The 12,224-nt window shown below is 38.3% G+C and overlaps 1 protein-coding gene across 1 annotated transcript in view; it reads right to left on the minus strand.

The window, feature by feature from the left end:
- CNTN1 (contactin 1) overlaps positions 1 to 12,224 on the minus strand; it is a gene marked incomplete at its 5' end in the record, with an annotated part of 143,240 nt that overhangs the window by 12,536 nt on the left and 118,480 nt on the right. Inside the window, 3 exon segments of the mRNA XM_084266510.1 lie at positions 6,032 to 6,188; positions 7,300 to 7,412; positions 8,626 to 8,812. Of these exon segments, the coding sequence (XP_084122636.1) occupies positions 6,032 to 6,188; positions 7,300 to 7,412; positions 8,626 to 8,812 (457 nt within the window).

Genomic DNA, 12,224 nt, shown 5'->3' on the forward strand with positions numbered 1-12,224 from the left:
ATCCTACTGAAACAGTAGCCACCAAATCCTTGCAAATTTTTTAATAAAGCTTTTCCTAGCTGCAGAGTGAACCAAAATTTACTTTTCTTCTCTTCTTAAACATTTAAGAAGTCAGGCATTGTTTGGTGGGCAAAACGTAAAGTATTTAAGTGTTTCAGAATGACTAATCCTTTTTCCAACAACTGAATACTCTTCAGGCATTTCATAGCACACTTTACTGAAGCTGGGAGTATCGGGCCGGCACTAGTGAGTCAGACCAAAGGCCTACAGGATACACTTCTCCAACAGGGGTCTGTAACAGATGCAGTGGGGAAAAAAAACCCCAAAAAAGATACAGAATCTGACTTTTCTCTTACATTCTTTCCCACTTGCATTGAAGTTGCTTCTGAGCTACTTTGCAGCTTCTGTTCTGTAGCTCCTGAGTCACAGCCTGAACACAGGACAGAGTTTTAAATAAGGCCTGAGAGACCAAACCTCTACTTAAACTTTGCCCTGCACAACACCTTGTTACAGGATGTTCCACATTTTAATTCTGTGCTGTGCAAAAGAGCATTACTTTGAGAGGTTTTGATTTTGAATTTCACCAAGTACTTTCATTCTCATAATATGAAGAAAAGTGAATAATTTTTTCCTACTTAACTTTTGCTATGGTTCATCACTACCCTGCTAGCCATGCTTAATGTAGTTGAAGGCTCCTTGCCTCTCTCATGTGTTCTGATACATAGCAACTATGGATCCCTGTCTTGTCACTCTCCGATGAGTAGCTTGCTCTTGTGCTGTGTGATGCTGCTACAGAATCACAGAATCACAAGGTTGGAAAAGACCTTTAAGATCACCCAGTCCAAATATTCCTGTCCTATGCTAAACCATATCCCTAAGTACCTCATCTACCCTTTTTTAAAACACATCCAGGGACGGTGACTCAACCCCCTCCCTGGGCAGCCTGTTCCAGGCTCTCACAACTCTTTCAGTGAAAATTTTTTTCCTAACATCTGAACCTGGCCTGGCACAGCTTCATGCCATTTCCCCTTGTCCAATCTCCTGTCACCTGGCTGAAGAGACCATCACCCACCTCTCTACAATCTCCTTTCAGGTAATGATAAGGTCTCCCCTCAGCCTCCTCTTCTCCAGGCTAAACATCCCCAGCTCCCTCAGCCGCTCCTCATATGATTTGCCCTTCAGCCCCTTCACCAGCCTCATTTCCCTTCTCTGGACTCGCTTGAGGACCTCAATGTCCTTCTTATGGTGAGGAGCCCAGAAATGGACACAGTTCTCTTAATCCTCTGTTGTGTTCTAAATCCATATACACTCACATCCTATTTCCATCTATAAAGCCTGTCAACCACCACCACGCAGTGTAGTTCAAGAGCCTTATGGCTAAAAATGAAATTTTGTTCTATTCACTCTTCAGCTGTATCTAGGGTTTCCCACATAAGCAAACATAAATGACTAAACAAACAGCACTGGGATGATCATAGGATAATGCAGACTAAGAAAATCTGAAGCCTGTCCTTCTGTTGAGTTTGAATGCAACAAGTATATGGAAATTAAGGAGAATATGGCTTTCCAAGAAAATGCTTTTCCTAGCAATAACTATGTTGTAATGTATGGAACCGTCAAACCTCAATTGTGAAAGTAAAGCTTGGAAGGAGGCAGCACTGCTAAATTGTAATTCTGATGAAAAGAAATGTGATGATGAAGGGAAATCAACAGAAATACTATAGAACCAAGTATGCTGGTTCAGGCAGGGTTTTTTTTTGTGCCAGGTTAGAGGGTATTCTGAGTATTTTCTACTTAATTCTCAAGCCATGAGACAACAGTAAAATGCATTGTGAAAATTACAGTTCTTGTGGAGGAGAGCTCTTTTGGAAATATATTTTTAGTTCAGCAGAAGCTTTTGTTACATTCTTGTCACAGATGCACAGTAAGCTCCAAGATCAGTAAGAGAGGACTGTCATGCCAGTTAAAGGACTACTTTCATCAGCATTCCTTATGCTTTTTACCTGTGTTTGCCTCTTTTCTTACTGCTACAGCCATCTGTGCAATGGATGGACATTTTCAAATTATGATCAAAAGATTATGATTGTACCACATTAAAAGTGAGTGATCACCTGTGAGTGATCACCTGATTTACTTGGTACTAATATGTGCAATAAATATGAATTTCCCCTTTAAATAATAATTAAAAAAGAAATTAAAATACAAAATAATTAAAATGGGTTTTATGAGTTACTACAGGCAAAAATTTTCCATTTTCCTTTGAAAAAGCTATGCTTCAAAGTAAACACTTTTTCAGGATCCTAAAACATGCCTCTGGCAAATGGAATTCATATGTGTATATGTATATGTGCAGTGAACACAGAGAAGCTGTAATTTTGTTTTCTTGCTGTAATCATATACAATACAGAAATTCTTTGTCCGTGTTGCTATTTAAAAGCTGAGACATTAACCTGATTTCATATTTGAAGGTGAAGGCATGTGGTACCTTTGGTTTTTCCCACTGCTTTTGAAATCAGAAGTTACCCTCCCCTTTCCCTCCTCCCAGATGAAATTTTAAAATTTGAGAGCTTGATTCTGTTTTTCCTTACTCTGGTCAAATTAATTCCACTGAGGCCAGAGGAGTTACACAAGCAAAGTGAGGAAAGAACCAAGCACCATATGGTTTTAGTTCCTACTGATTGCAAGATTGCTTTGATTACATTAATATTAGCATTATGACAGAGCAAGCATGCAAGAGAATAAAAAACAAAACTCTCAGCCTTTAGTACATTTCAAAGAAAACAGATAAGTCTGTTATTAAATACTGAAACGGACTCCTTTGGTTAAACAAGTAGTTCCAAACTCCAACTGTTTGATATATCTCAAGAATTGTGTAGCACATTAATTTACTATGGCAGGCTTGAAAAACACCCCCAAACCTCTAACTGTGCTGGCCAATAAAATACAACAGTTCATGACTGTATATTAAAACTTACTATAACTGCATGTTGAAATACAGCTCAGCATATATACAATACAGTGAGTTATTTTGTGCTAAGCACCTATATTGCAAGATGTTCACTAAGAACTTGTGTTTGGTAAACTTCCTTTATGTTGCTCTCAGCTAAAACACTATATTCTGTAGGAAGCTGACTGGTTATAAGAGAGCAAAGTTGCTGCAGGATGTTTGCCTGCCTCTTCTGCACGTCCTTGGGGTTTTTTATGAGAAGGAAGAGGATGCGGAAAACACAGAAGGTAGTTCCTCCCTTAGACAAGGGGTTCAGCTAGAAATAACACATATTGCTAGATTCTTTTGCATTTGACTTTCAAATGTTACTTTTATTAGTTAAAATGTACCATGTTTTTAATTCCCAAGTTAAGACCTCATCATTCCTGATCTAGATGTTCTTGTACCTAATTCAGCAAGTGTTAAGACCTTCTCAGTGTACATCTACAAGAGGCTGACAATACAGTAGCCTAGCACAGCAACAGCAGCCACACAGTTTTGGTTTCCAAAGAGTGAAATTCGAAAGGGTGGCCTGAAATACAGGCCAAAAGGTGTCTTCTGGTCTCCTGTCTGGCCTCCAGATGCTGATCCAGAACACCGTGGGTCTCCTGCAGAACATGTCATGCCTGCCAGAATTGTGTGGATGCCCCTGGTAATCTGTGACATTTTAAATGTCCCAGGCTTTGTTCAAGCTTCTGAATTGCACCATAGATGACAACTGATCATAATGGGAGCTTAGACACACAACTCAGATGAATTATGTATATTACTCTGGATTTGATACACAATGAACAACAGGAAAAACACCAATCTGGAAAATACACAGGTTTTCTCTCTTCACTGAAGCTTTCCAGTTTGCTTAAGATTTGGTCATTTCTAGTCAGCACCCAAATATTTTGAACCCCTGCCCTACTAGCATCTGTAGAGTGCTAACTCTCCCAGAGGCGCTAACCCTGTATGGGCCTGCTTGGGGCAGGCCTCACTGTCAAGAGCTGGTTGAGCTTGGGCTCAACATTGTATGGACATGATGGTTCTGCTTCCAGTCCGGGAAATAATCAGTTGGTTGCTACCTAAATGGTCTTTGCATCATGCTGGTGATGGGTGATAACAGATGTATGATACAAAGGTGACCTAAGAGCATATGCTGAATGGCTTAAGAATTCAGTCACTGGAAGACTTCAAAACACAGCTATTGAAGAACAGTCATTGAATTTCTAGTGTAATTCCACAATGAAGAATAATAAACTAAACACAGTCCAATCATTTTTATCAAAACTGGGAACTGTGTACATGAATCAAAATGGAAAAGTATTAAGGAGTGATGCTGACAACACATTCATACAGAAGTCCAGTTGGTATGGGAATGCAAGCCCTTCAAACCAGCTGTTCTTCATCATAGACACATACAAAATTATACACTAGGAGAAAAAGAGACATACCACAGATGAAGATGGGATGCTGCATCCTGGAAAGTAAGGATTCCAGGAAGGATTTAGAGCTGGTGTTGGACAAACAAGATGAACACCATTTTACAGCTGAGTGCAAGGAAATTAATGGCTAATGAAAGCCTTTCATGAATAGTACTGTATCAAGCGTATGGAGGTGAGACTATCTCTGCAGACAGCAGACTTGAAATGTGCATATTCCTAAAGGAATTCTCAGAAGATGGAGAGGTGAAAAGAAGAGCTGTTGAAATTATTTAAGACCTGAAGAAAATGGAATAATTCAAGATGCTCGGTCTGTTTAGCATTTGATTGGTCATTCTGATATTTATAAGTTTCTTAATGGGATGAACATACCAGGCACAAAAAGACTTTTAAATCTAGACAAAGGATATAAAAGGAAATTATGCCAGATCCCAGGACCAGAAAAATATAGATTAAAAACTAGGCAAAAAAAAAAAAAAGCCAACAGTGAAGGTGATTAATCATGAGAAGAAAGTATCTGGCAAATGATGGATTCTCCACCTCTAGATTCCATTTGATCTGAAGTGGAATAGATACTTCATACAAACAAAAATGGTGATACCCATGAGTTCACACTAAGTAATATAAACTGTACATATGAATGAAAACCAGCAGATTTTGGTACACACCTTCAGGAATGGACAGCTTCTCACACAGTTCACAGATAATATAGCATAGGCATTGCTTTTTTTAAGACACAATACTGGTTGCACTGACTGTGTGACAAGAATACTGGTAATGTTTAATCCTTAATATTGATCAAGTTCATTTTTTAATTCAAAAGACAAGAATACAATCTAAGCATTTAAATCATAACCTTGCAGAGACACTATCCAAGTCCTTAATGTTTATTCATAAGTTCTACTTCATACACTGTGTGCCAAGGTGCAACTTAAATTAGAAAACTAATGGGAAAGAGATGTGCAGGCCTCGTCTGAGCTTGCAGGTAGAATGAACACGGAGTAGAAGTTGAATCAACCCAATTCATGCAAGATCCCTTCCCCTCTACCAATCACCCAGACCGCTCTAAAACTGAGCATGTTGCCTTTCTCATTGCTTATTTATCTGTGTGTGCCACAGCTTCCCTTGTCTCCTGAAAAGTGGACCCCCTCTAGAACTTGTTCTGTGGACTGCTGTGGACCACCTACTTTTTTCAGTTACTTTCTCTCCTCATAGTGGGAGTTGAAAAGAAAATGATACAGAGGCAACAGGTACTAGGAACCATAGGATTACTGCAAGTCTGGAGCCTGAGGCCTGCACCATGCAGCTACGCTTGTAGGACCCTACTAAAAGCGGTAGCTTAAGTGAGCGCAGCAGTAGAAACACTCTGATTCTTGGAAGACTGACGGCACTCCCTGGATTAAGCTGGACTGTTGCTGAAGTATCCTGCATGCATTACAAGCGTTTGGAGAGATTTTTAAGACAAACTCTCATACTCAGTGCAGCTACAGCTGAAGAGCTAACTCTCAAGTTTTGGATTGGAATGGTGTGTCCACCTCCGGACAGTGTGCAAGAAGAATACATTCAGTCCAAGACTTCAAAGGAGTGTGGGAAAGAAGAAAGGAAGATATCTGCTCACCTGAAATTTTAATTTGAGCTACTTCTCCATCTCCTCCTTCACTGTGTGCTCGGACCTCAACGACATATTCACCATCACTGGGGACTGGAACCTCTATTGTGTGCTTTCCAGTTGAAAACAACTTGCCTTCATGTTGTCCATCTGGTCTATACAGTACCTAGGAAAGTCATGGTAAGTCCAGTTATTGAAAACTTTGTTTTCATGGAAATCCAGTATATATATATACAGTGTATGAATTAAAAAGTGATATGTTTTCATTTATATATGAAGTTACTAATTTTTCTATTTTTATGTAGAGTTAATCTAGGCAGGTTGTTTCCTCATTATTTTCTGTTATAAAATTATGCCACCTTTTGAAAAATAATTTCAGCTCCTACATTAAAAGTAAGTAATTAAATGATGGTATTATCATGCAGAGTGTCAGAGCATAAAACAGAACTCTCAGAACTCATCTGGGTCTTTTGACATAAGATTTATTACCATTTTTACAAATGAAACAATTATTACTTTTATTATTAATTCTCAGGGCTGTTAAGATACTGCAAATTTGATGCTATATGTCTTGTAGGGCCTTTAGAAAAGACCTCCACTCTTTCTGGAATCACTTCTGTGAAACATTTTCAGCAATTCCCAGGAAACAGTTCAACTCCTCAAGCAAAATGTAGACAAGTAGAATATGACACTAATTTTCTTGCTGCCAAGCAAGCAGCAAAGTTAAACAAGAATTATTTTTTGGAAGCTTTCTATACTCCCTATAGTTAGTATATACACTTGCTCTTGTTATACAGTAATTGCATCTAACAAGGTTACGTATGCCTTCCCTTCCTCTACCTTCCCAGACTTTAAAGAACTTGTGTTCCATGAATTGCAACTCCCATGAAAATGGGGGGGAAAAGCTGGAACAATGCATATTGGCATAAGGAATAACTATTGAAGTGTACAATTTATAAAACATTTTTTTTAGCCGATAGCTGATAAACATAATCATGTGGGAAATCAAGTTGCTGCAGTCACTGATCTGAAGTTTCCCATAAAATGGCTCACTGCCCAACTGTATTTCAGTGCCTCAGTGTTTTCTCATCATATCGATTAAGCCCACTGGCTTTGTCCTAAGCCTACTGGGTATCTGTGATCTCTGAGCATGATAACTTAATACTCCGAGCACGCAACTACGTTTAAGTCTGAGTAGGTATCACAATTCAACACTGTCTATAAAATATACCTGGTGTAGCATAAACAAAGATAAAAAAAAATTCCATAGGTCTTACTTTGTATCCTTCAACAGCAGACTCATTCGACATTGCCTTCACATGATCCCAAGTGATGATATACCTTGAACCAGATCTTACAGAACTGATAATTCGTGGACGCTGGCTTGGAGCTGAAAAGCAAAATATGCATAATGTGCTCACAAATGACAGCTCATAAACATTCAGTGTCATTTCTATTAAGACATGTAAAGATGTAAAAAGGGAAATTACGGCTGATCTTTATATGATTAAGGGATAGTCTCCTTCCTGGAATGAACTGCTACAGCTCCAGCCAGGCAATTTTGGATGGCTTGTGCAGTGGCTGCTCTGTGGGTTTGCCTTTCTGCGCTGCCAGAATGGAAGTGGCCAACATTACTCTTCACTGTTGCTGACCATGTGTGTTTGCTGGCAGGCAACTACAACTATGTTGAGAACCTCCCAGAAATGTGGCTTGAATCATATTTATTCATTGAGATTAAATATTTAATTAACCGTTTAAAGGCACTTCTACAACATTTAACTGAGTAGAAATCAGAATACCCCGCTGTAGAAACCATTAATTATATTTCACACAATAAGCTTATAAAAATGGAGCCTTCTTATTCAAGACAAATGAACCCTGAAGCTCCAACTTGTGCAACATGCTATTTACTGACAGAAATCCTCAAATTAGTTGCACGTATTTTTATAAGTGTGTTTTAAATACACAGGCTGTGTTTCTTAATTGAACGTTTCTCAGCATATGTGAGTGCTAGGTATCATCATTAATTCAGGAGCTATATTCAGAAAGCTATTATGGCATGCAAATTCAAGTGTGTGATTCAGACCACCCACTTTTCAAGGCTGCCTGATCTGGCTCTCTCTAATGAAAAAGACAATCGGTCACATTTTATTAATCAGAATATAATCCTTCTTTCTATTGATTAAACAGAATATAGCCAGGATATAGCTGTCTGAGTAATTGTTCATCACTTGGAATATCATGTCCAGCTCTGGGCCCCACAGTACAAGAAAGACACTGGGTGTCTGAAGTGAGTTCAGCAGAGGGCCATGGACCTGATGGCGAGATGGAACACTTGCACTGTGAAGGAATGTTTAGAGCGCTGGGCTTGTTCATTCTGGAGAAGGAACTCCTTTGGAGGGGGCCTAAGAGTCACCTGTATGTTCTTACAGGGATGTTATTAAGACAAAGTCAGGCTCTTCAAAATATGCATGGCACAAGGATGAGTGACAGGAGTCTAGAAATTGATTAAAAGAGGCTCAGACTAGATGCTAGGAAAGACCGCCAACATGCAATAATGAAGTACATGACATTACACATAACCTCATGGTCCATTTACTTACGTGCTTTCCTGGTAATAATATCAATGGTTCTACTGGGAGGTCCATAGCCTGCACTATTGAAGGCAGAAACATCTACATGGTAACGAGTGTTAGGCTTCAGGTTTTCCAGTTTGGTTGAATATTCTTGATTGCTCACTTGCACCCGCTGAGCAGCTGCTTCTTTATCATGAGCAGCCCAGTAACGAATCTATAAGCAATAAATTGAATTATTAAATTTAGCATATTTGGTAAAAAAAGAAAGTTTATTTAAAAATTATGCATGATGGCTAATTCTATATGAAATGCTCTAGGTAATAAGCGAAGTAAAATAAATCTAACAGTGATAGCATGTAACTCCTGCTATAGTTGCATATAGACATAAATAAACTGAAACAAATTCAAATTTTATTACGAAATCTTTTCACACAGTGAAACACTTGTTCTCAGCTAAGGCATCAGAAGACTGGGAGATGGATAACACCTTCAGAAAACAGGAGTGTTTTCTTATCACTGTTTTGTTTGAGAGTTTTACCCTGAACTTTAATACTGTTCTCCTAGACTACAGGAGAACACTATTGTCTCTACTACACTACATCTCTTGCTAATATTTTCACAATATATTGTTTAAAATGTCTTATAAATTTCATCCTTTTGTATTTCTGTCTAGGAAATGAAAAGTATTCAGTGATGTTATCTGTATATGCAGGTCTAGATACATGTACCTAAGCTACTTCCTAAATTTCTTTGCCTAAGTTCAATGAGATTTCACAGGACAATATGACATTTGTGAAAGTAATTGAGAAAGAACTTGAAAAAGCTTAAACTATAGGAAAAGCCATAGCTTGCCAATGTAAGCTTGTAACATCTTAAAATCAAAAGTCAATTAACTGTACATAGAAATTTTGTGAAGTTTTATTTTTCCAATAAATTTTTCCTTTCTACTTTAATTCATTACACATTACAAAGCACCAGTTTAAAAGACAGCAATTCCACTGGAGTGATGCCATTCTATAGGATCTGTCACATACACAGGGTCCGATTCTTCATGGCCTTGTGAGATGCAAGTAAGAGTAAAAACTGTCAGTCTCTGGGTAGTAAGTCCAAATTACTGCACTAACCAGAAAAAAACCGGAAAGCATGTCCATCACATTTTGGTTTCTAGTGTTTTTACTCAGTCTTTCTGCTCAGCTTCTATCTGCCTCCATAATGGTTTTCAGGTATGCGACATGAGGATCTTGTAAAATATTTTTAGGAAGAGGTTAATGTTGGTAACTTCAGGTTCTTTATAAGATTCAACTGGTGCCCCTGGGTATCCTGTTAGTTTATCATTTAAATAGCAACTGCTTTCATCTTCTGTTCTGCTGACATTAGTTTTCCCTGGAAACTTCATTAAGCAATAGGTTAGAAGAGCAGATAGTTTGTCAAGGTGTTAATTTTACAGTTCTCTACAAATTATGGGTCGAAGTCTTGTTTGGCAAGGCTTTATCTCCTCTCGTTTATGTTTAAATTACAATGTTTAATAAAAATATTTATTTTACCTCACAGCACATACTGGCTGAATGAGGAGAGCTATAGTAGAGGATTTATCTTCACCTACTTCAAATCACTACACAGAGGTGACTCTAGTTTAAATACTAAAGTCTCTGGTCAGTGTTGGTTGCCTCAGTCTTGCCCAGTAGTGTTAGACACTACTCCTACTCTGATTATTATAAATGTGACAACATCATAATGCCTTTTCTCGCTCTTTCCTGGTGCAGAGAGAATCACGTTGTATCTGCAGGCTAAACTGGCTCCCACTGTTAAATACAGCATGCATACCTGGTTTTAAGCAGGCACAGACAGATTTTAGCTGGATAAATGTATGCTCTGCACTGTGTTTTGGAATTTAATCCACTAGCATCCTAAACATCAGTTTACTGCAATTTAAGCTCTGACACTCATGAAATTCCCACTTATCAAGGTGGTTACTTTACTGAGCCAACAGCCTTTGCCCCAAAATGAGTGAGGAATGTGCACCCAATCCATCCTGCAAGCTTTCCCAGCAGGGCGGTAACCTCCGCTTGATGAATGGGTTCAAACTGGTGTGGATCTGAAACCCCCACAGTCAATTCAGCTGACGGTCTGATTATGATCAGAATTATATGAATATAATTAACAAACTGTTGTAGACAAACTGCTGTTGTTGAATGCAACCAGCTGTATACCATAAGTTGTTAACTCTAAGTGACTGACTCCAGTGTGAGAGTGCGTGCATGTCAGGAGCTAGAGGACATCATGTCTATCTCCACTCCAAAGTTCAAACAAGTTTTTAGCCTGCAGCAAAGGGATGTCTGTGAATTTTTGGGCAGGCAAAGGTTTATTAGCTATGACAGGACTGATGGTAGCTTTGTTGTTGATATTAACTGGCCATTGAAGACTAAATTCATTTTTAGTATGGTCTATGAAGTTAATTAAGTATCTACTTTACCTAAAGATGGCAATCACAATTTATGTGAAGCTTTTGTTAATCATGGGACAAATGCTGGAAGCCTTTGAATACTTCTGACTTGCAAAACTTTCCACGGTTCCACTGTTCATTTGCACTACACTGATGCTAAGGACATAATGTAATGAGTAATGTACAGCATCAAACAAGCCAAGCAAGAACCATGAATGGAAATGCAAATTACTTCACTGAGAGCATATTACATTACAGGCAAAAGTAATATAATTAAAAAATTAATTTTAATTTAATACCAAATATTGTTTGCTGCAATTTTATGGATTTAACAACTCCTATAGTGTGTGTCACACTCAGAATGTTCTTTACATCTTCATTTAATGTACTATCATAGCTAGATATTTGGATCATTGTAACTACTCTTGGAAATTAAAAAAATTAGAAATGAGATGAGCTATCTCCTTCAAGAGCTAAGAAAAAGTATTCTTTTTTTATGGTATTCCTACATTTCTCACTATTTAAATAGCTTAAAAGTCTCTTGAAATAACCTGGAAATTTCTTTCACTCTCTTGCCTCTGCGAAAGTGATGTCCAGAATTAAATGCCCCATTGCTTCAAGAAGTTGTATTTCCCCACTTTTGTCAGTAGCCCCTCTCTCATTTTTTCAAAGAGCCTGGATAAGTATCTCAGACCATCTGCTTTTTCCTGCTGCTCTGCATTTACCTTGTTAGGGTAATCCACAGGAAATTAATCCCCAAGGTACACATGAGGGTATTTCACCCCAGCTCTAGAGTGTGTTGCAGGAGACAGGCCAGCAGTGCTCTGTGGGAAGGAATGCCTTAGACACCACGAATTAGTGCAGCCCTCCATGCTGCAATCAGGGAAAAACACTCTCTTTCACAGTCCTCTCCTCTATTCAAATTTTAATATACTGAAATATGCCAGAAGTTGTTTCTGTGTTACTAAACACATCTCATATTCATGAAAGTTTTACACAGAGAGACATAAAAGAGATACTTTACTCATTTTAAGCAAGAATGCTAACAGCATATTCCAGTAAACAAGGGAAAATGGTGGTGAGGAGTGATGAATTTAATAAAATAAACATACATCTATTGCATAGAAGCAGCAGGAAATATGGAAAGTGTCTTTGGTATTGCGCACACTGAGCAGCTGTGGCT

This window comes from Gallinula chloropus, assembly GCF_964237585.1.
Source record: "Gallinula chloropus genome assembly, chromosome: 1".
Lineage (NCBI taxonomy): Eukaryota > Metazoa > Chordata > Aves > Gruiformes > Rallidae > Gallinula > Gallinula chloropus.